This window comes from Salarias fasciatus, chromosome 12 (assembly GCF_902148845.1).
Source record: "Salarias fasciatus chromosome 12, fSalaFa1.1, whole genome shotgun sequence".
NCBI classification, from domain to species: Eukaryota; Metazoa; Chordata; class Actinopteri; order Blenniiformes; family Blenniidae; genus Salarias; species Salarias fasciatus.
This window is the reverse complement of record NC_043756.1, coordinates 7,296,986-7,321,689: the sequence shown is the minus strand read 5'-3', so window position 1 is coordinate 7,321,689 and position 24,704 is coordinate 7,296,986. Positions and strand designations below refer to the sequence as shown.

General features: G+C 45.4%; 1 protein-coding gene across 3 annotated transcripts in view; it reads left to right on the top strand.

Annotated features, from left to right (window-relative positions):
• Positions 1-1,555: 1,555 nt before the first annotated feature.
• gapvd1 (GTPase activating protein and VPS9 domains 1) overlaps positions 1,556-24,704 on the top strand; it is a 36,486-nt gene continuing 13,337 nt past the window's right edge. The window contains exons 1-12 of one of the 3 annotated variants that reach the window (XM_030104399.1): positions 1,556-1,694; positions 15,068-15,285; positions 15,490-15,757; positions 15,858-16,430; positions 16,518-16,601; positions 16,712-16,846; positions 18,208-18,400; positions 18,998-19,078; positions 20,596-20,750; positions 21,028-21,157; positions 21,444-21,569; positions 21,650-21,823. In XM_030104399.1, coding sequence (XP_029960259.1) covers positions 15,101-15,285; positions 15,490-15,757; positions 15,858-16,430; positions 16,518-16,601; positions 16,712-16,846; positions 18,208-18,400; positions 18,998-19,078; positions 20,596-20,750; positions 21,028-21,157; positions 21,444-21,569; positions 21,650-21,823 — 2,104 coding nt within the window. In that variant the 5' untranslated portion in view covers positions 1,556-1,694; positions 15,068-15,100. The remainder of the gene's footprint in view (positions 1,695-15,067; positions 15,286-15,489; positions 15,758-15,857; positions 16,431-16,517; positions 16,602-16,711; positions 16,847-18,207; positions 18,401-18,997; positions 19,079-20,595; positions 20,751-21,027; positions 21,158-21,443; positions 21,570-21,649; positions 21,824-24,704) is intronic. The other 2 variants (XM_030104398.1, XM_030104400.1) reach the window with 2 other exon arrangements.

Below are 24,704 nucleotides of genomic sequence, written 5' to 3'. Positions count from 1 at the left end.
GTTTTAGGACTGGGATGAAGTAATGACATGAAATCCATGGGGAAAACACACAAACCCAACAAAGGAAGACACCCAAGCCCAGCCCAGACCTGGGGACATCCTTGCTGTAATTGAGATTGAAGATCAGGACTTCTTTTGCCACTGTAGGTATTCTAATACATATCTTAACATTTCACCAATGAATGAATGAATACATGAATAAATAAGATAGAAGTGGGCTGTCATATAAATGTTTCCTCAGGATGATGTGGTTTATCATTCTGGCCTCACAGTAGACAAGCACACTATTTCAAGTTGAAGCTAAGGACCATTTTTGTCTTCTTATGTGCTTGTGTGGGTTTTTCTCTTTTACTGTGGTTTCCTCCCACAATCCAAACGTTCACATAAACATACAGTCAATTTAGAGACACCAATTCAACGAATACCCAGGTTTCTGGGTGCATTGTGGACAGGTCATGCTGACTCCTAATCAGTGTTGTCTGGGATCCTCTTCAGATACTCTGAAAACCTGGGTGGATGAAGAGGATGGAGAAGATGGATGGTTGAATTTCTGAATCATTTCACTGTTCTGCAGGTGCATCAAGCTTCTTTTTTCATGTCATTAGATTACCACCTAGTGGAGAAGAGCATGAATTACCTTCACTCGTTGAATCAAAGAAATAAAAAGCCTGTGTGTGACGATCTGAAGTCACGTGCAAAAAAATTAGTTCACTTCAGTAATTTTATGCAGAAATCATTTCTTTATAGAATGATGTTTTGTTCTAAAGTATTGACATATTTCAACTTTAGAGAGGTTATTCATCTATATCAACTATGTCAACAAAGAAGGAGCAATATTTACATTAAGTAGTAGAGTGATGAATATCAGACCATAAAGAACGCATAGATTCTCTTGTTAAATTTGTGACAAATTTCCATTGTGATGAGGGTTCACAATGTGTGGAAAGTTGTGTGAGTAGTCCCCCAACCACTGGCCTACACGGTAGTGGGACTTGATATACCAACTGCATTTATTGGTACAATGCTTTTTTGCACAAAAAAATTCAGAAATATAAGGAGAATACTTTTACTTACTGCCCTGAATCAGTCCTAAGATAAAAAAAAAAAAAAAAAGATTTTATTCACTTTATTACATCTGAAATGGTTACATCTTTCATGTTTGTTTTATGTTTTAACTGCTGTAAAGCACTTTGTCTTGCTCCTTTAGTATGAAAAGTGCTATGCAAATAACATTTTTTTAATGTATGGATTGATCCTTCACGTTACTGGCCATTATTACAATATTGGTTGTGTCTGCCAATTGTTTCCTAAAAATAGTGTTTCACAGTGGGGAAAAGAGTGGTAACGAGTCTGAGAAAAAGTGCCGCGGATCGCAAAAAAAATGGATTTCTAAGAATCTGGTAAGTCTACTCATCAATACAATGCAAAGTGTGTCTGTTAAACGGTATTTATTAGAAGTAATGCGCATTTGTGTGTTAAAGGGGAAGCTCCCTTTAAGTGGAGCGGCGCTGCTTGTGCGCATGCGTGGTGCGCAGGTCTCCTCGTGATGACAGCGGATGACAGTCCTGTTCGCTCCTGCAGCAGCCGCCGTGAGACCGCTGACCGCCGACAAACTCCTCTTCTGACGCGACAAATCTCTACATCAGCCGCGCTTAGAGGCGCCGCGAACAACCAGCACAAGGTAACCACGTCAGGTAAGCTGCCGAATTCACATCAGCGCGCATTGTTAGTCACATTTGGTACACTTGGGATCTTGCAGCCTGAGGCTAAGCTAACGCAGCTAACCAGCTAGCTTAGCTGATCCCGTTCGACTAGCTGGCGCTAGCACGGGTTTACTTGGTTAACATTAGCAGACTGCTACATCAGCTAGTTCATCGGTTGGCACCAAAATCAGCGCTAACACAAGTTTTCCTTTACCAGTACCGTTCAGCCAGCTTGGTCTGAGTTCTATCAGTTTGCGACATAGCAGCTAGCTGGCCAGATATTAGTTAATGTCGTTTGTTTGATGTTTGACTCGACTCGTCTTGTGATAAAGGGGCAAATAAAGCTCGCGGACGCTATGTGGAATGAAGATCGATATAACCTCTTGATTTTGTTGTGTTCATCATGGGTCAATCTCGTTTGTCCACTGCTTCATCAAACCAAGGACACAACAACCTGGCGACTTAACAGCGATGTTGAGTGTTTACTTTACCTTTTAGTTGTCCAGTGTGCCTCCTCCCACATGCCTAAAGTTGGAGTCATATACTTTCATACATTTAGACCCGATAATGCATCATAGGCCAGTGAATACACCATCAAAGGGCCAGTTATCATTATTCATGTAATAACCCTGAATTTCTAATAATTCAGCATATTGTAAATGTTAGCATCCTTGGTTTTTGTCCTGTAAAACTATATATTGACGACTTCTTTAAAGTGCATTGGCCATGTGTTTGCTGTACATGTGAATCCTATGCTTTCTCCTGTGCCTGTGTGGCTAATGAAATATTTTAAACTAACAATAACACAGATAGTGTGCTGTTCTGTTCGTTTTTTGGATAAGCTTTTATTCATACTCCATCAACTGATGTCTTTCATTGATAATGACTCTTTAAAATTCCCTTTAGTAATAACAACACTTAACCATACTGTTAATCAGGTGTGACAAAAGCACAATAAAGGAGACTTTCTTTCTGGATAGTGGTAACTGCGGATTGCCTGGAAATGGCATCAGTCTTCTTTACGGTTTAAAAAAGGGATGACTATTGGTTTTAGTGTTTCCAAGGAATCACGTTGTTTTTTCCTTTGAAATGGGATTTACAGTCATTCCTGGCCTCATTCATTTCTTGAAAGAAAGCTTGTTTTTAAAGGGTTTTCATTTAAACTATGGCAATGAATGCTGGTACTGTTGAGTCCAACATTAGTAATCTTGCCGAATGTAATAATTACTTCTCGGTTTCTTCAGCAGCTGCTTTAGGAGACATCAGCAGGACATAAAACTGAAGAACAAATGTTTTTTTTTTTCATCTGTGTATGTCAAAACATTTGCCTCACTGTATTGTGACAGCGGTTGTATGAGTTTAAGGATTTGTTTTGGGAGAAATATTTGTGTATTCATATTCAACATTTTCATGAGCTCTTAGAATCCGTTTCATTCTGTGCTGTAGATTGTGTTTTTGGGCAAGAGTCTGTTCTCTTTCATTATAAGTCTGTCAGGAAGCTTGGTTGGATTTAAAATCATTTCTCAGATGAAGAAATCCCTCCAGTTTCTGACAGAAAGGCATCCATAAATGAGAAATTGCACTGTTGGCAGTAAACATCTTAGCTTGATTTTAACCTAAACATGAGAATATGAACTTTAACTTTTGATCATGTTAACGACAAATCCTCTTTATTATGCTGTCCTTTGTTTACCACCTTGTAAGTAGCTGGATGTCATATTTAAATTGAACAATCAAGATTAGGTTTAGGATTTTGTCAACAATGATCATGTAATAACCAAGTAGTTAAAAGCTAGTCATTTTGAACAGTGTTATTTTTCAATACAGTACATAAATTTACTGGAATGCAGACCTAAAGAGAAGAAAATTGTCTTATTTGGTATCATTTGCAAGATGAATGTATTTCCCAGCTCTACATCAGGACCTGTGGATGTTGTGAAGCAGGCTTTTAGTGAAGTGAGAGATTTTCAGAGTGGCAGGAGAAACCTGAACGGGACGTGTGATTGCTTGTCGAGACCTCACTCATCCAATCACACTGTTGTAAAAAAAAATCTGTCCAGAATGTAATTGTCATTAGTGGTATGCAGACAGGACTGCACAGTGTTGAGAAGCTTTGCATTGTTACTTAAAGAAGGTAGGTGGGTTGGATAAATTCCGAAACCAGGTGTCCAAGGTTTTATTTCACTTATTACAGGATAACTTTTTTTATTCTTGTGGACTGAAGGGAGAAGTCAGTGACATGACAGCACAATAATGAACAAACATCCACGAATCAAAACGTTTTAATCCAGTAAAATGAAAATCTAATACCTTCAAATAGCACAGTTTTGCTTGTTTTAAACTTTGTGTGCTGGTGAAAAATACAGTGATATGTCTCTTTCAATCCTGCTGCAACTAAAAATGCAACAAAGACTCATCTACATGTGCCGTGATCTCACAGGCCAGAATGGACCCTCTGGTGTCCCGTTTTTTGGCTCATGGACCGTATGTTTAACAGAGTTGTCTGCAATGATGGAAAACATGAAGAAATGCTCCCTTCTTATAGGCATTAGAGGCGTGCAGCTCTGGAAGGGGGGGTCAAAGTTTTCGATTGGAACGTTTTTCGCATTTTTCTGCTCAACGTCAATACTGAAATCACCAGTTCCTCTGTAAGGTGCTTTTGGGTGATTTCCATGATTGGCCAATAGATACGCTAATTAAAGCTCGTGTCCGGAGTTTTGAAAGAGAGAGGTTTTTTTAATCCTATGTCTCGAGGTTCCGCCCTCCCTCTGCTTTCATGAGCGACCAAGCCACGCCCCTTTAATTGTGCACGCTATTATCCGTCGGGTGAAAATGAGAGCCTCTGAGTCCTACAGCATCCTACATGTTTAGCTGTTTACGGTGGATGTTCAGCAGACAGTGGATATATCCGAGGCAAGCGGGGCGGCTGCTGCGTAGCTAACTCACCTCTGCTTGGACGAGTGCGCGTGCTCTCTGGCTGCGTGCACATGTTGATTGACGGCACGACAAGGCGGAAGCTCGAAGTCAATTGGTCGACAGTGACCGGATTTTTCGGATAACATGGGGGTCTATGAGACGAAGGCGGGGCTCATAAATAAATTTTTATATTGCTTTATACTAATATTATATTGTAGTATCGAACCAGACTAACACATTTAAGCTCTGTTAAAAAATGATACATACATTGGAAACGAACGGAAACTCCGGACACGAGCTTTAAGGATCCATTATTTGCACAGCGCAGTCATTGGATCGCACTCATCACCCAAAAGTGCTGGAAACCATCTATTGAGGATATCAGAAAGTTAATTTTTCTGTCAGAGCTGAACATGATGTGACATTACGGAACTCTTTTAGATTTAACAAAAAAAAAAAAAAAGACTGTATTCTGTCGTTTCTTCTGAGGAAACGCTCATTTTCTTTTATATTTTTTCCCCAGTGGTCTCCCACTGCTGGGGTGGCCATCTGTCCCTTTCTGTCCGGGAGGTGCCGCTTTTTGGTCTGTTTGCCACTGTCCCGGGGGAGGGGATCGCGTCTCGCCTGGTGTTGTTTGGGTGTGTGCGGGTCATTTGGGGCTGTTAGCTCAGCCGCTGGTTTTGGGTGATTCGTTTGGGCTCGGCACTCGCTGGGCAGGGCACTGTCTCAGGTTCCAGGATGGTGGAGGGGAGATTGGGGTTCTGTGCGTCCCGGGATGGCTGCTCACCCTACTGCCGAGGGACGTAGCTACAGCAGCCCTCTATTCCAGCCACATGATTGGCTCAGCACGGAGCGGCTCTCATTATCATTGGTTCTTCATATTGTCTGTTAAAACAAGGACCACTGCAATCTTTTGAAAATTCTTTTGACCATATTTCATAAGGCTGTCAAGGAAAAATTATTTTGCGATATATATCGTTATTGTTTCATTGCCTTGCCCTACCATGTAGCACATGAGTCACTCTGTAGAGGCCTTGAGCAAACATCCCTTGCTCAGAAGTGCAGGGAATTATGGGAAAAGGAAGTGTGAAGAGGATGTCTTCAAACCACAGATACTTTCTGTAGAAAGTGAAATCCTTTGAATATGTTTTTGAAAGCATGTTTCATTCAGGATTCAGCTGGTGTGTACACTATCGTTGTGTAGTTCTGTGTTGGGAGGAGCAAGCTGTGTTCTCCAGCACAGTTTTCCAAAAGTCATATTTAAAATAATTCCCACCTTCATGTTTTACATTCTACTTCCGACTCATTTAACGTTCCTGTCTGTTCTGACACCATGGCTCTCGTGTCTTTACCCCACCTTCGTATTGTTTGTACTGGGTTTAAGCAGATGTTGACGGTATATTTCTCACACCGTCTCTCTGAGTTGCAGATTATGCCGTCGGTGGTTTGGTTTCTCTTCTGCTTTAGAGTTCCTCAGTGCTCTCCATGACTGACTCACCAGGTAGCTCTACACTGGATTGCGTTGCAGCTGAGGGGCACATGAGGCAGTGACAAACCGCCGCAAACCCCTGTGTTAGCCACTTTATAGCCGAGTTGCTTTTTCACTTCTGTCTAAGTATGTGAGGTATGTGGACCTGAGTATGCACAAGTCTGCTCTTAAGGCTTCAACCTGTTGATGTTTTACCTTCTTATGTCAAATGGAAACTAGCTAAACTGAAGTTACCGCTGTTTTTCCCCGGGATTTGATATGGGGATTTAGTGGAATTCAGTTCACAGCAACTCGGATTAAAAAAGTAGTTGTTGAGCCAGTCAAATCCATCCAGCATTTGTATTGAGGATGCTGCTTTTTTAATGCGTCTATTGTGAGTTTCAGTAGCTTTGAGACGTGTGATGTTTATAATTTACTGTACTATCATGTCAGCTTGTATAGCACACTCCACTTAGTGGTGCTCAGTAAAGGATTTACAGGTGCTATAAATAAATGCTAATAGATATCTCCTTACAGCAGGACTGTGTACTATATATAGATTTGTAGATGTGTGTTTTGATTATAAAGAATTATATCAGGGATTTTCAGTTACCTAAAATAATTATAGAGATTTATGTTTGAAGAACCCAGATATTACAAAATGTGCTATCAACAGTGCATTTGACATTTTTATTCTTTATTAATTGTTAATAGCTGAGTGTTTCATTCCATGTAGCATTGCTTGTTATTGTATTGATGGCCGGATTATCCAGCTAATATTAGGAGAAGCGGCATGCCATAAATAACCTTTTTTTCCTAGATAAGAAATTATCATGGTCAGTGTGTGTTTGATTTCATATCTGGGCCATTTTCTGATTTTTAACAAAATGAAATGACAATCCTGAAGAGCAATTACAGATCCATAATCGGTGTTTATTTAGGTTTGCCAGGGAATTCACTGTCGAGCCTATCATTATGCATTCAAATCTGCATAACCAATTTGATTTGTCAGGCAAGTCAACTCCAGCGTTGTGGTTGTCTGTTAGCTTGCGAGTGAGAGTCTGCCTCGCAGTCATCCCCACTCCCAGGCACTTTTCTTCAGTCTCGTCTCATTCTCGTCCCAGAGCCCCGACTCCACAGTTCAATCAGTGTTTTCTATGTCAGCAACCAGCCACAAAGAGGCTTTTGTTGAAAGGATTCACCAAGAAATCATTCGAATTTCATGCACTCAGCTGTGCATATCTGGAAAAAGGATGAGTGATTTGCATTTTCGGCTGTGTCGCGTCTCCCAAAGCTTGAGAACGAGTGCACTTTTCCTGTTATTGGGCCAATGTGTGAAGCACACTGAATGCAAATGATCACTTCTTTTGCATTATTCAACCATAATTTTTAAGCTGGTCTTCAATCAAAGTGATTCTGCTTCAAGTCAATTCAGCAAAACTCAAATCCCAAATAGTATTCATGAAAAAATAAGCATGTGGCAAGATATTTGAAGCTTTTGTAAAGTAAATGCCTACTATTTACATAGAATACTTCGTTCTTAAGTTCAATGGAGTGCGAATACTGGCTGACGGGGTACTTTTTGTGGTGAGCGTTCACATGTTCCCGGTCCGCCTGTGTAGTTTTGCTGTAATTGATGGACCTTCCTCCTTCAGTCCCTCAAAGATAAGCTTGTTAGGTAGTTGTTGACTCTAAGCTGACTCTTGGTGATTACGAGGGGGTACCCAAAAAAAAAACGGAACAATAATAATAATGAGTTCCGACTTCTGGCAGTCAGATGTGCTGCAGGTAAGCCTCGTGCACATCTGTGAGAAATTTGAGCTCCGAGAGTGACACTGACGCCTGTCAGGCACTATTTACAGCAACAGAGTGCAGAGGCGGTCTGCAATTTTTTCCAAAATGGCGACATTGACTGGGAAGCCAGAGCAGCGCGCAAACATTAAATTCTGCTTTTTGCTGGGAAAAAAACAGCAGCAGAAACACTCACCTTGTTGCAGCAAGCCTACAAGGAAGATGCTCTGGGGAAGAATCAGGTCCATGAGTGGTTCGGGTGGTTTAAAAAGGGCCAGATGTCCGCGCGTCAGGTCCGCTCAGCCGTGAAAACAATGCTGAGCTGCTTCTCCGCTGTCCAGGGTATCGTCCACAGCAAGTTTGTCCCTCCAGGTCAAACTGTAAACCAGGACTACTACATGGAAGTCCTCAGATGGCTCCGTGAGGATGTGAGGAGGAAGCGGCCCGCAGAGTGGCGGAGTGGAGCCCGGTTGATCCACCACCACAGTGCGCCAGCGGACACGGCGCTGCGCCTCACGCAGTTCTCTTTCATAGCATTCGTTTCGTGTCTCACATTGGGAACGCCTACAGCGTGACCTCATCAGAAGCTCCTATTGCACTCCGCCAGCCACCATTGGCTGGAGTCAAGCGCGTCAGTGTCAGGGAGGGTGGAGACCCTCCCCCTATAAATAGTCCTGACACTGCGCTTCCCGTCATTCTAAAACCTCTTCTCGCTACGAGCAGAAGTTCCGTACCTCCTCACTTGCGCTAGCTGTTTCACCGGGACCTAGCTTAACCGTCCACAGAACGAGCGAAAGACTCGGTCGCCGGGCGCTGGGTTCTCGGCCTGACACAGAAGCCGAGTGATACTGCTCAGACTAGCCTGTCTCCAAACAGTAGTCTGAGCCGCTGGCGAAAATAGCAATATTTTCAACGGCAGAAACAACCGAGTGGCAACACTCCCGAGTAGCAATACTCAGGGGCATTAGCTTTACCAGCTAACACTGAGGAAGAGTAGCAATACTCCCGCTATAAGCCCCTGGAAGTCGCAACACTTCCACCTTGCTCCCGCTACCCACTAGCCTCGCCAGGTTAGCGTTAGCCGGTGCAGCATAGCCCGCTTCACAGCTTTGCAGCTGCAGGTGAGCATGGCTAACGCCTTAGCCGCCACGGAAGCCGAGGCTAAACCAAAGGCGCAAGCCTGCCCCTGCGGTAATAAAATATCGAGCTGGGACACTCACCCGATGTGTGTCGTGTGTCTCGGCTTGAAACATGCCCAAGCCGCCTTTGAGTCCGCGGAAGAGTGCATCCACTGTGTTCGCCTCTCCCTCAAAGTGCTTCGTCGCCGCCTGGCTCGTTTAACGAATTTGTCAGGTGGCGACCCGGTAATGGCTTCCACCGCAGCAGGGCAAGAGCCGACGGATCTCATGGAGGTGGCCCCCGAAGCTGAGGCTGGACCCAGCTGGGGGGACCAGCTCGACTTTATAGATCCGCTGCCCATTGACGACTCCAACCTCACGGCAGGTCCGCTGGGTTACGTCGTTGAAGCGGCAGACAGCGGCTCTGACGGAGGATCGGATCTCCTCATGACAGATGAGGAAGATGATGATTCTCCACTGGCTCTGTCGGGCCGGGTTGCAAAACCCCAAACCACGATGACAGCTCCGGCAGGAGACGGGGATTCCACTTCCCCGGTGATGGACTTGGACCTGCAGGACGTGTGCAAACGCGCCGCGGTTAAGCTCCACATCCAGTGGCCTGAAACGCAGCCTGACGTGACGCGCTCCCGTTTTGATGGGAAAAGGTTGCCGAAGGTGAAAAGATCAGGCAAGCAGCTGCTGCCGATTTTTCCAGAGCTGCTGGATGAATTCACTGTCTCGTGGCGCGACAAGCCATACAGGGAGAAACACCCCGTGGCAGGCAGCTCCGTGCTCGACTGCGAGGGGATGGAGAATCACGGTCTCCGTAACATCCCTCCGGTGGAGCCCGTGGTGGCGGCTCATCTCCACCCGAAAACATCACTGTCCTCGCCGGGGTGCACACTCCCAAACAGTGCAGACCGCTTCCAGTCCAGCCTCACGGAGAAGGCGTACAGAGCGGCGGCACTGACAGCCCGGGCTGTTAACGCAACCTCCCTCCTGATGGCTTACCAAGCGGAGCTGGAGGAGGAGATGACAGCCGCGCCAGACCCGACACTGTGGGAGGAGATGTGCATCATCACCGACCACTGCCTCCACCTGCAGAAGGTGGCGATCCAGGCACAGGGCAGAGCGATGGGGCTGATGGTTCTGCAGGAGCGGGCGCGCTGGCTAAACCTCACCACCCTGACGACGAAGGAGAAGGAGGATCTCCTCGATACTCCGATTTCGCCGCAGGGTCTCTTCGGCTCGGCAGTAGCCTCCATGCAGAAGAGGTGTGAGGAGAAAAAGCGGGAGGATGAAGCCCTGAAGCTGTGTTTGCCGAGGAGGGCGCCGTCCTCCACGCCTCCAGCTCCCCGCCAATCCTATGCCAAGGCAGCGGCTCGGCCACCACCACCCGCTTTCAAGGTCCCCAGGGTGCCGAAGCCTCAGCCTGCACCCCAGGCCCCGCCGGGAGCGCAGCCTCCGAGAGGCCCGTGGCAGAGGAAGGCTTCCACACGGGAGGGATCTCAGCCTGATCAGCCTCCCTCCACCTCCACTCAGGTGGTGAGGAGGAAGAAGCGGCTGGCCTAGCCTCCCCAGAAGTCGGGAGCGATGTGGCCCGGCCCCCCTCTCCGGCCCCGCTCGCTCCGCCGGCAGCAGCGTTCACGAGCAGGTTCACAAAGCTCGGTTCCGTTTGGCGTCTGGATGTCGGGATGTTCGACCCGGCTCAGCGCCCCATAAAGAGGAGCAGAGACAGCGTCCAGCAGGTGGAATCCCCCAGCGGTCCACAAACACGTCTCACAAGCGCTTCTCAATGTTGTCCAACATTAAACATGTTTCAACTGTCGCATCCAGGCACGTTGCCGAGGGCGCAGTTACAAAAAATGAAAAACAAAACAAAAACTGTGTTGAAAAACATAACCTGTCATGTCCCGGAAGGAGTGATTCCTCTCTCCGGCACAGACGAGCCTGTGGCGCAAGTCTCGGCTCGCGCATGCGCAGTACCGAACAAGCAGCTCCGCGCGGCGATGCCGCTAGAGGGCGCCGGTACTCCATGCATGACAGATTGGCCTGTCAGCCCGCTGTCACTGAAAATAGCAGGCTGGTCAGAGTGCACAGACTCGGAGTGGGTTATCAGGACACTGAGCAGGGGATACCGGCTCCAGTTTGCTGTAACACCTCCGCAATTCAGTGGAGTAATTCAGTCACAAGCTCACGGCGACGCCGCTCGTTTTCTGCAGGAAGAGATTTCTGCTCTGCTAGAAAAAAGAGCTATAAGAATTATTTCTCCCGAACACTGCCAGAGTGGGTTTTATTCAAGATATTTCCTGGTTCCCAAGAAGGGAGGTGGCGGCAAACGTGCAATTTTAGATCTCAGAGATCTAAACAGTCACCTCAGGAAATACAAATTCAGGATGTTAACGCACGCCTCCCTGCTGCGTTTTCTGCGACCGGGCGATTGGTTCACCTCAATCGACCTCAAGGACGCCTATTTTCACATCCCAATATACCCACCACACCGAAAATATCTTCGGTTCGCCTTTCAGGGGACAAGTTACGAATATCTAGTCCTCCCATTTGGTCTGTCATTGAGCCCGAGAGTGTTCGTAAAGTGTACGGAGGCGGCGGTGGGACCCTTGAGGGGGCGGGGTCTCCGCGTCGCAACGTACATCGACGACTGGCTCATTGCGGCATCCTCCCACCAGGAGGCAGCAGGTCACACAAGGCAACTCACGGCACACCTGTTGAATCTAGGCTTCAATTTGAACCTGGAAAAGAGTGTTTTTCTTCCTTGTCAGAAAATCACTTTCATAGGTCTGTTAATAGACTCAGCTCAGGCCAGAGTGAGACTGACTGGAGAAAGGCTACAGGTGCTAAGAGGCTGTTTATCCCTTTTTCAAAGGGGAAAATTTGTGTCTCTCAGGCTTTGCCAGCGTCTGTTGGGACTGATGGCCTCAGCCCTGGTGGTGGTGCCAATGGGACGCCTATATATGAAGGGAATGCAGCGTTGGGTGGCTTCTCACAAGCTGGACCCACGCCGTCATGGCGCACGCAGGGTGCGAGTCACTGTGGCATGCACAGCGGCCTTAGTCCCATGGAGAAGCACAAACTTCCTCACTCAGGGAGTGCCAATGGGAGTTGTTACGTGCCGGAAAGTGGTCACGACAGACGCCTCCCTAGTGGGCTGGGGTGGCGTGTTCGAAGGGAGAGCGGTGAATGGGACATGGGCTCCTCACATGCGCTCATTCCACATAAATTATCTGGAGTTGATGGCTGTTCAACTGTCCCTGAAACACTTCCTTCCTCTCATGAGGGGACATCATGTGTTAGTCAGGACGGACAGCACCACGGTGGTGGCCTACATCAACAGACAGGGCGGCCTGAGGTCGTTGCAGTTGCACATGCTGGCACACAGACTGATTGTCTGGAGCAGCAGACACTTCCTGTCCATGAAAGCTACTCATGTGCCGGGGATTCTGAACTGTGGAGCAGATCTCCTGTCCAGGGGAAACCCCCTTTATGCAGAATGGAGGCTTCACCCAGATGTGGTGAGCCTGATTTGGGAGCGTTACGGGCGACCATCAGTGGATCTCTTTGCAACGTCAGAGAACACTCACTGTCACCTGTTTTTCTCGCTTCACGACCAGAATGCACCTCTGGGGGTGGACGCACTGGCTCACCAGTGGCCTCACACTCTCCTGTATGCATTCCCCCCGATACCTCTGATTTCTCCTACCCTAGTCAGGGTGAAGGAGGAGGGCTTTACGATGATTCTCATAGCGCCTTACTGGCCAGCAAAGCACTGGCTGGCGGAGATAACTCAGCTCCTGTATCAGGAGCCTTGGCCCCTGCCAACCCGGAGGGACCTGTTGTCTCAGGGGCGCGGAGAAATATTTCATCCTCACCCGGACAGGCTGGCTCTGTGGGCTTGGCCTGTGAGTGGTTTAATCTGAGGACTGTGGGCCTTCCCCTGAATGTGATTGAGACCATTCAGAGTGCTAGGGCCCCGTCAACGAGGACCCTTTATGGGAGAAAGTGGTCGGTTTTTGAAAAATGGTGCTCAGACTCGCATCAGGTTCCCTTCCAGTGTTCTGTGACTGGGATCTTGTCTTTCTTACAAGACATGGTGGATAAAGGAAGAGCTTTCTCCACCATAAAGGTCTATCTGGCAGCAATTTCGGCTTGTCATATTGGCTTCGAGGGGAAGACAGTAGGTCAGCATCCTTTGATCTGCCGTTTTATGAGGGGCGCACGCCGTAAACTTCCGGTGTGCAGATCTCTGGCACCATCCTGGGACCTCCCCTTGGTGCTTGATGCCCTCTCAGACTCACCTTTTGAACCCCTGGAACAGGTGGATTTGAAATTCGTGGCCTTGAAGACGGCTTTACTGCTGTGTCTTGCTTCGGCTAAACGAGTGGGTGAGATTCAGGCTCTGTCGGTACACAAAGCGTGCACGAAGTTCTCCTCAGGGAATGCAAGAGTGACTTTACAGCCCAACCCAGCATTCATGCCTAAGGTGTTGGGATCATGTTCTCCGATTGACCTCTTGTCCTTCAACCCACCGCCATTCTTCTCCGATGAGCAGAAGCGGCTACATATGTTGTGCCCGGTGCGAGCCTTAAGGGTCTATATAGACAGGACGAAAAGCTGTCGGAAGAGTGACCAGCTTTTTGTGTCTTGGGCTAAGAGCCGACTGGGGAGGCCGGTCTCGAAGCAACGGCTTTCTCATTGGATTGTGGGGGCTATTGCCTTGGCTTATAATGCCAAGGGACTGCAGCCTCCCGAGGGCCTGCGTGCGCATTCTACCAGAGGTCTCACGACTTCATGGGCACTTTTCAGAGGGGTCTCCGTTGAGGAGATCTGCGCTGCTGCGAGCTGGGCTTCCTCACATACTTTCGCCAGATTTTACAGGCTTGATGTGACGGCTCCGACATTGGCGCATTCAGTGCTTAATTTGGCGCAGCCCCAGTGATGTTGGATTCGGGGTGCTCATTGCCTCGTAACATCTGCACAGCAATCCGGGAGTCAGGATTTTCCCAATGTGAGACACGAAACGAATGCTATGAAAGAGAACTTTAGGTTACTTACGTAACCCCGGTTCTCTGAGTAGCATGAGTGAGTGTCTCACCAGACCACCCTCCTTGCTCTTCGTAGCGAGAAGAGGTGTGTGTCTTTAGAATGACGGGAAGCGCAGTGTCAGGACTATTTATAGGGGGAGGGTCTCCACCCTCCCTGACACTGACGCGCTTGACTCCAGCCAATGGTGGCTGGCGGAGTGCAATAGGAGCTTCTGATGAGGTCACGCTGTAGGCGTTCCCAATGTGAGACACTCACTCATGCTACTCAGAGAACCGGGGTTACGTAAGTAACCTAAAGTTTCTGGCGAAGAATGACATGAATCTCCTCTCCCATCCGCCTTATTCGCCAGATGTAGCCTCGAGTGACTTTTTCTTGTTCCCCAAGTTGAAGAAAGAGTTGAAGGGACAGCGGTTTGCAGATTTGGAGGAGGTGACAGAAAAATCGCAGCCGGCAAAAAACGGCACTTTTACGCGCGGGTCTGACGACGCATTCGTGAAGTGGGAGACACGGCTGGAGCGCTGCATGAATGCAGATGGGGATTATTTTGAAGGCGACGGTGGTGTTTTATTTTGAAATGTCATAAATAAAAAGTTATAATCAAATTCTGTTTTTTTTTGGGTACACCCTCGTATCTGTCTCTTTGTCTTAGCCTTATGATGCACTGGTGACCTGATCAGGCTCAGCGAATGGATCCATTGAATGGTCGATGATTAGTTTTTCTTCTTCTCACATCTGATACGTGCTTACTTCCAACACTAGCTGAACAAATTCCAATGTCCAGATATTTTCCGGGACTCAACATAGCTCCAGAAGACATTATGTAATCGCTTTAAAAGGCTTATAATAGACTTATTCTTGACAAGCACAACAGTTCCCCTTCAACACAACCAACTTCCACTTTTTTTGTTAATTTGACATATTATATACAGTTTTTAGAAGCTTTGTGTAGTTTCTCGTATATGTTTGCGGATCATTTACCCGTTTCCATTGCGTCTTGTCCCCCTGTGCAGCTTCCACCTCTCTGCCTGTCTGAGCTGGTGAAGATGGTGAAGCCAGACATCCGCACTCTGGCCCACCACCTGAAGCAGGAGCGGCTGTATGTGGCATCAGAGAAGCAGCTGATCCAGAGGCTCAACAGTGATGTGCTGAAGACGGCTGAGAGGCTGTACAGGGCTGCCTGGATCGCCAAGCAGCAACGGATCAACCTCGACCGTCTCATTCTAACTAGGTAAGACCTGGTACTGTTTATCACTCCTTTGAATTCAGTTAAGATATTTATTTAAAATCAGGTTGTATGTCATAACATCCACATGATAAAAGATTTTTCTGTCAGCACTGCCATTGTAGTCGGTGAAACGAAATGTAAAATCAGATCATCTACTTACATTTAAGTTGTGTGGGGCACGCTTGTAATGAAACCTCTGTTCTGCAGCGTGGAGGCCTCTCCGGCTGAATGCTGCCAACATGCCAAAATGCTGGAAGACACGCAGTTCATCGACGGCTACAAGACTCTGGGTTTCCAGGAGACAATCTATGGCGAGTTTGTGGCCAGGTTGAGGGAGAACCCCAGACTGGTGGCGTCCTGCCTGGTGGCGGGCGAGAGGCTGAACCAGGAGCACACCCAGGGCGTCATCCATACTGTCTTCACCTCACTGTATGGCAACTGTATCATGCAGGAGGATGAGAGCTACCTGCTTCAGGTTAGAGGCCCTGCTCATCTCTGCGGTGCAAATTTAATGCAATTCAGTAAGTTGAGAGGTACTTATCTGGGTAATGTATATTTTTCTTGCCCACCTCCAGGTGTTGCGATATCTGGTAGAGTTTGAACTGAAGGAGAGTGACAACCCTCGCCGCCTGCTCCGACGGGGAACCTGCGCCTTCAGCATCCTTTTCAAGCTCTTCTCCGAGGGCCTGTATTCAGCAAAGCTCTTCCTCACCGCAACACTTCACGAACCAATTATGCAGCTCCTGGTAGAAGATGAGGACCACCTGGAGACCGACCCCGCCAAGGTGACGGAGCGCCTGACCCCGGCCCAGCAGGAGCGCTTTGGAGAGAAAGGCTCCGAGGGCTACAAGCAGAGGGTGCAGGCAGCCGTGGAGGCCAACGAAGCCAAGCTGGTCGCGCTGGTCAACAAGTTCATTGGTTACTTGAAGCAGAACACCTACTGCTTTCCTCACAGCCTGCGCTGGATCGTGTCTCAGATGTACAAGACTCTGTCGTGTGTGGAGCGCCTGGAGGTGGGCGAGGTGCGCACCATGTGCACTGATCTCCTGCTCACCTGCTTCATTTGCCCAGCAATAGTCAACCCAGAGCAGTACGGTATCATCTCAGACGCGCCAATCAATGAAGTTGCCCGCTTCAATTTAATGCAGGTGAGCGCCAGCCTCTTTTCCCTCCATTTCCTCTTGACTGAAGACTGCTGGTCCACTGCAGAAATGTAATTCCGTTTTGTGATTCAGGTAGGACAGCTTTTGCAGCAGTTGGCTATGACTGATGACGATGCCGACCCGAGACGGAAAAGCAGCTTGTCAAAGTTTGATAAGGTGTGTTTGAATGCAGTAATGCTTGTTTTTTTTTTTCTTTTCTTTTCTGTTTGTTTAGTTCCAGCTGCAGTGTGTGTTGATGTCCTAAGTTGCCTTTTCATATATTGCAGAATTGTGTCGCCGCCTTTCTGGATGTGGTGATCGGAGGGCGGGCAGTTGAAACGCCACCTATGTCATCAATGAACCTTCTAGAAGGCCTCAGCAGGACTGCAGTCTATATCACACATAACCAGCTTCTAGCACTGGTAGGTGTTTTTTTTTTTTCCACTTCATATAAAATTATAAATTTATCATACCATTTTAGGATATTGACTTATTGCTCCCACCCTGGTAGTGTAAAACTCATGTCAATACATTAAAAAGTTGCCTCATCTGCATTTCTTATCGTGAAAACTACACAGGATTTGTTGAATCCTTTTAAATTTATTTACATGTTTAAATTTTAACCTCTATTTTGCAAAGTTCCTCTCCATATTTGTTGGCCCATGAGTGTGTTAAGCTTCAAACAATGTGCATTTGCTGCATTGGTGGCCCACTGCCATACTGTGGCCGTGGAAGTAAGTGTGCTATTGACCTTCTAAGTACCTAAAGGGAAGCAGAGATGGTAATTGGATCTGTTTCATTTGACGTAACAACCAAATAAAATGCCTCTGTATAATCAGACCAGGGCTGCATACTGCTGCAGTGAGTGCATGAGTCTGGGGTGGGCTGAGGGCTGTTCTCTGTCGAGTTTGTATGTTTGCCATTTTATCTGAGTACTCCAGTTTCCTCAGCAGTCTTAAAAACATGCATATGTGGTTAATAGCTCTGAATTTTCCATCTATATGAATCTTAAGTGTGTGATTGTCTGTCTCACTGTTTGTCCTGTGATGGACTTGTGACCTGTTGATAGTCAGCTGGGATCAGCAACGCTCTGTTGGATTAAGTGGTGAAGAAGATGAATGGGTGAATAATTAGTAGAAAGTAGTACATCCGGTTACAAGCAGTGGACTAAAATTTGTACACAGACTAGCCATTGATGAAGTGACACAAGTATGGGCATGTCCACACGCAACATCCTACCTACACCTTAAAAATAGGACCTATCATTTTAATGTTTCATAATTCACTGCTAAATTCGTACTGCTGCAATCCTGGCTTGGCAGATCGCATTTACTAACGTGTTGGGCGTGCTTGTCACTTGTTCCTGCAGTTGCAGGCAATAGACGGCCTAATAGATGTGTGACAAATGCTCTTATAATTAACTTGCCAAAAATCTGACAAACAGGTAAAAGGTTTGTTAATGGAGATAATTCAGTAGCAGTAGAAATGTGACAGAAGGACTGAGGAATTAAACGGCCTCATGACTGCAGTTTGACCTCTTGTAATATACGGAAGGATATTTATGGATGAGACTAACGCGGCTTATGTACGCATTCTTTTGTTTATTAATGTTAAACCAGTATGAATGTCTGTCTCTGCAGCACATCTTTGAAGGTGAACTCACATATAATTCCACATTCTGAGCCAGATCTGTCTCACAAGGAACGAGCACGGCGAGTGCAAACTTGCCAAAGACGTCTTCCAAATATGAAATCAGGTTTTAAAAAGTCTGCTTGTTGCACAGGTGGACTTTGTTCGGAATGTGATGGCAGGAGATCACCTTCGAGAGGAGGAGCACATGGCCCTGGAGACCCTGCTCGCCAATGTACCCCAATCCCGGACTGTGAAGAGTAACAGCCTGGAGCTGACTCCCTCCAACACCCCGCAGCTCTCGCCAGCTACTACTCCTGCCAACAAGAAGAACAGACTACCCATAGGTATCTTCTTTCACTGCCACTACACCTCTTTCTTCTTGAAATGTTCTTTCCAGATGTACTGAGTCTGATGCAACCTCTTGTAATTTTTTTTTTTTTTTTTGCTGATGTGCTGATCTGAAAAATATTTTGCTCGATAGAAATATCACAATTTGAAGCAAAAATTGTAATATTTTGTGTAATGAGCAGCAAAATAAACAAGTAGAGTTGAGTGGCGATAGCTAGTGAAAGCCTGTGTTTTATAGGAAGCTAATGAGCTACTTCTCAGCTTGTTATAAAGATAATTAGCATGGCCTGGATTGAGGCTCAATTACAGAAATGACAACCAATTAAATTACCAAATATAAATGAACTAATTTTAATTGGAATGGATAGAAAAGATGCATAGATTACCTTCATTAGCATTTCCAAGACAAATTATGCTGTAGCAACACCCCCTTAATTAGAAATGAACCACTTGTGCTTGAAATATGACAGTTATGTACACAGTCTTGAGTTGATACTTGAACTACTTTGAATTCTGAGCTGTACTCTGTATTCTTTCTCCAACTCCCCGCCTTGTCCTTCTCCTTCTCTTCTGTGCTGCCAATGAATGACCAGGACAACACTTAGCCGCTATAACATCCTGGGACCCCACAAGCACCACTCTGTCTGCACACATTCCATTAGTAACCCCGTTTGGTGGGTAGACTGTCGGTCGATGTAGAAGTGGAGAGAGCTTAACCCGTACCGTATCTGTTGTGTCACCTGGCTACCTGTTAGATAACACCATCAAGGCACCGGTTCATGCTACAGGCTGCACAATAACCACGCTTCGTAACCTCGCACCGCTGTCCTCCATGTGCTCTCACCATGCTTGCTTGGCCCTGCACAGTGATTTCTAAGTTTTCTTACAGTTTTCCCCTCCCTTTTTTTTTTTTTTTTTTTTGTTTGCTTCTTCATTCAGCGGAATACGGCTTTTCATTACCAGGTAGAGTGGAGGAAATCAATCAGTCTGTGATTCTTGGTGATGTGGTTAAAGTAATGGAGAAGTAGCAGAATCTGCTTATCTCACACCGGGCAAGGTGGATTTAATTATACTGATAGTATCGAAGATTTTCAGTGATTTATCGGCTCATGTGAAAACACTCGAGCCAATCATTATTGGAAAAAGGTGAAGTAGCTGACCTTTTTTTTTATTTATTTATTTATTTTTTTACATGATTTTTGACTTGATGATTCACGGCTCATTCATCACATGACCTGTTGTCCATGAACGCTCGTTATAAGCACAATGCCAATGATTTACTAACTGCAGACGATGCTGTTGCACTGTAAAGTGAGTGCGGCTGTGTTTCCTTGCCTCGCACCAGTATTTACAGCTGTTTGTTCCTGTGTGTCTTTATTATATTTAACTTAGAAAATGAAATTTTTGCTGAAATGATATCAGCTCTCCTCATGTGAGCCGTGTGAAAGTCCCGTGGTCTAATTTCGGCATCATCATGTTATATTTCGGTTACTGATATGACAATTGGGCTTTACATGAAACCTCAACAGAGGTTTGTACTGAAACCAACAAACTATTGACATAAAATTCTAGTGGTACAAATATGTCTGTAGAGCAGCATTGAAGTGGATTTATTTTTTATCCCAGAAATTGTACAGATTATGTGAGATTTCTTTAGTTATGAGTTCCTCGCTTCAGTCAACTGAACTTATCCAACATCTACCTTTTTTTTTTTAATGAAAAACTTTCTTTTCAAGTGTCATAAGTAATTTCAAAAATTCATTGAAAAGATTCACATTTTTAACAGCATTCTGAAATTTGAAACAGTTTCATACTAAGAAAACAAATCTATTTTATTTTTTAATAAGTTGTGATTAACATATACAATTGAGATAACTCATCTATGTCATACCAGTGCATCGCCTCATCACGAGGCAAGTTTTTACACGTCTGCTTTGTTAATTGATAAGGTGAGAGTCCAAACTCTGTAATAAACAGCCTACAAAGTCAATCTCATGAAATTGCAATCACAGTCAGACAACCTATTGGTATGGCATCTAGTATGGGAATCTCAGTTGTCTGTATTCCATTCCAGCTTTTGGGCAATCACTATTGATTTTTACAAAATACGTTTAGTTAGTTTTTGGTTGTTTGTTGTTGCCAATATTAATACTGGTTGCATTTCTGTCGGCCTCCACTCACTGACCCACAGCTGCTCGTAGCCGCAGTCGTACCAACATTGCCCAGGAGGGGGAGGCAGAGGCCTGCTCCCAGGAGTCCGTTCAGGAGCTGATGCCAGAGGAGGTGCTGGTGATTTCACTAGCAACCGGGCCGCAGACCGTCCCCGGGATGATGTCAGAGAATGAGGTAATGGGACTTGAATTAATGCGCTCATTTACTGGAGAGTTGATGATGATGTGATAAAACCAATGTCATATTTTTTTATCGTCACTGAAGGAGAGCAAGACTTTTTAGCGTCTGTGTCATGTGTTTTACAGTTCTTTATGTGTGCTTGATATTTAATTTAACTCAAAAGAAATGAGGTAATGGCTCCAATTGCAAAAAAAAAAGCCCAGTCTCCTGTCAGTGGAAGTTTGCAGCCAGATATAAACAAAAATGTTGGGTGTGCTCTGCTGTTTTCTAGGTGTTGAACCTGCAGATGGCAGATGGGGCCCAGGGGGATGGGCATGCTGATGATACCAAGCTGCATGGCAAACCAGACAAAACCTTGCGCTTCTCTCTCTGCAGTGACAACTTGGAAGGCATTTCAGAGGGTCAGTCTGCAGTATCAACGCATGCGATACTGAAAACCAACACAACACAACCTATGCAGATCTTTTGCACTGGCGTTTGTTTTAATTAGTTTCTTTATCTGGCTTTTTTTTGTTCATTTGCACAAAAATGTAATGAAATAGGTTGCACAGATAATTTGTGATCTGCAGTAGGTGTTTGGAGATCATAAGTTTTTTTTTTGTCTGTGCAAAACTTTATGCTAGTTTAAAACAAAAAACAAAAAAAACTTGAAGGGAGACTGAATTCATTTGAATATCTTTGCTTCAGGTCCGTCTAATCGCTCCAACTCTGTGTCGTCTCTGGACCTGGAGGGAGAGTCTGTTTCTGAGCTGGGAGCTGGACCGTCAGGGAGCAACGGGGTCGAGGCTCTTCAGCTTTTGGAGCATGAACAGGGTATGCAGTGATGCACACACTAAATTCAGCAGCCAGAGAAACATGAAGAGGCTCGGTTTAACGTGTTGTGCCTCCTTCAGCGACCACACAGGACAACCTGGATGACAAACTGCGCAAGTTTGAGATCAGAGACATGATGGGACTGACTGACGATCGGGACATCTCTGAGACAGTCAGTGAAACCTGGAGCACTGATGTGCTCGGCAGCGATTTCGACCCCAATATGGATGAAGATCGGCTGCAGGAAATAGCAGGTGAGACGTGACTTTATCACTGTTTTTAGGGGGTTTAAAAGAAAAATCCCATCACAAGGATATTTCACTTTTGAGGAGAGATTTGCTGATTTCGTATCGCAGGTTTAGGGAAATGTCATCACCTTGTGGTCTGTGGGTGAAACAGCACTGAAAAGGAGCTTCCTATGTTCAACTCAGATTCAGCTGCCAGGAAACACTCGAGGCTCGCTTGATGCCTGGGACACTTTCTTTTTCAGCTTTTAGTTATTAACATCAATGGTTTGATAACATTGTAATACTATTGATTATAAAATATTCTTTTTGATTATAAAATACTGTCCTGAAAGGGACTGTCTTCTTTCTGGATTCTTAACCATGTTAATACACTAATAAACTCTTATTTTAAGGAAGTTAGTTTACAATAACATAAAGGATATTTATGTGATACAGATGTGTTCATCACAGCGACATGAGTGGTGTTTTGTTTTTTTAATGAGGTAGAAATGAAGACGTCTGTTGTCCCATAAATATGTTAAGAATAAGTGCTATACTATAAAGATTGCTCTCAACATTTTTAGGTGTGTTGCTGCAATTAAATACAAAATTACCTTTTTATTTAAATGAAATTGTCATTTTACCTGCTTTCAACATGACAGTTTTCATACATTTGCTACATTCATTCATCCGTCTCCCTCACAACTATCCAGTGGAAGGCCATGGCGTGCTGGAGACAATCCCACTGGACTCTAGGGGAAGGCAGGATTACAGCCTGGACAGGACAAACAGTCAGACACACTCCTATTAACCTCAAACATGAGTATCACTCACTACCTCTGGGAGGAAAACCCTTGAATCACAGACAGAGAGAGCACGCAGTCTCCAAAGAAACACCCATAACTGACCTCGGATGGTAACTTAGTGGAATAGAAAAAAATAGAATATTAATTTTTGAATCCTTGAGGGAAATTCTTGAAAAAAGTGAAGCTATTACACCACTATGTCTGCAATAGTTGGAAATATGAAGTTGGTTTAAAAGAGCTGCTGCTGTGTACAGAGTTTGAACTGCATCCGCCCAAAATTATGACAGTAAAACAAATATTTCAAGAAATAACGTAATATGCTCTAATATGCAACAGCTGCAGCCAAAACATTTGATTCCTCATTCCACTCAGACGCTGTCGTCCTCCTCCTTCTTTCTCCTTTACCTCAGTTTTTGTTCAGTCCTTCCCCCTGCCCATCTCTTTCTAGCCCTCTCTCTCTCTATCCCTCCCTCTCTCCCTCTCTCTCTCTGACATTCACTCGGTCCCTGCAGTCTTATTGACCTTGGTTCCTTCTCATTTGCATCCACCATTTTTCATTCTTCGGAATATGGCGTTGGGGGACTTTTCCATCATTAAGTGAATTTACAGCGATTTCCTTATGTGTTTTCTCCAAGGGATTGGGTTATGAGATGCACATTAAATATCCATTAATACCTCATTATCCCACTGATAAGATTACCATGATAATGAGGCAGAAATTCTAATTGTTTCACTTCTTGTTGTGCCACTCATTTAATCATCCACCTGAAAGACAAGTACTCTGCGCCCCTACCTTGAAGACTGTAAACATGGACAGCGGGATAGAGCTCTCCCACTGCCAACGAGAGCCCTGCCCCCGCCAACAGCAGCACACACTGTTGCCTGGGCGCTGGCATGCGTGTGTGCTCATGGTGCGTGTGCGCTGTGAACTGGAAGCATTACGTTCCGGGGGGGCGCCGCTACCTACCACTGGTTGATTTTTTTTTTTTTTTTTTTTTTTTTTTTTTGGCCATGATCCGTGGGCATTGACTCCCACTCACGCCTGCGAGCTCTTCTCCCCCCCCGCATTCTTCCACCTTGTTAGGCCGCAGTTTCCCAAATGGAGATAGAGGGACTGTGAGCCGAGGACTTCGTGGGAGTCTGGACAAAGCAGCTAATTTAGTTTTGAATAATGCTGGGGCTTAATCAACTACCCAAAGTCATGGCCCAGGAGGCCAGGGCAGGGTGAGATATTACCATTAACCTCTGACCTTTGGCACAGTGGTGGACCTGCCTGTGGGTCCCAGCATGAGATGCTGGTGACCTCTGTGTCCCTGTTGGAAAGCTCACTCTGCCTGAACCCTCCTCCACAGGTCTGGAGTTGGTTATATATATTTGCTTGTCTCGAGCTATTTTGCTGTGTTGTTAGAAAGGCTCACCTGGAGGCATAGAAGGGACAGTGCAGTGGAATTTTTAATTAAGATGCAGTATGAGTCATCAGGTATCAACATGAGTCAGTAGTTGAATGAAAGAAATGAACTGTTTTTGACTCTCAAAGCCAAAAGCCTGAACTTTCATAGTCGTATAGCTGTCTCATATTTGTTTTCTTCAAATTTTAGAGAACATTAAATCATAAGTTTCCAATATTTATATAATTGTTTCCAAATCACTCAATGTCGCTCACTGAATTCAACCTTTTACCTAACAAGTAACTATATTTGTTATCAGCACCATTTCCTCAAAGTTGCACTGTAGTGTTAAAGTGGTGGTGGAGCTTTGAGGTAGTGAAAGCTTGTGCATGATTTCTGACATGTTGGAGAATTATGAACACTTCTGCTTCACACTTCCTATTTCAACTCTTTTTTTAATAAGAGCATTTATTACAGCAGTCTGTTCAGTTGCTTTCCTATATTTGATGCACTGATATTACAATTTACTAATTCCTTTATAGAGTCATGTTGTAAATATAAACCCAAAAAGATACCGTCAACGTTTCATTTAATTCAAGTTGAATATAAATATCTTTTGATTTCCATGACTTCTAATTGGAAAAAGAGAAGGTTCTTTCACAGTAACCTTAAGTTTCAGTTTGTGTTTCAAAAAGAAAATATGAGGATGTTTGC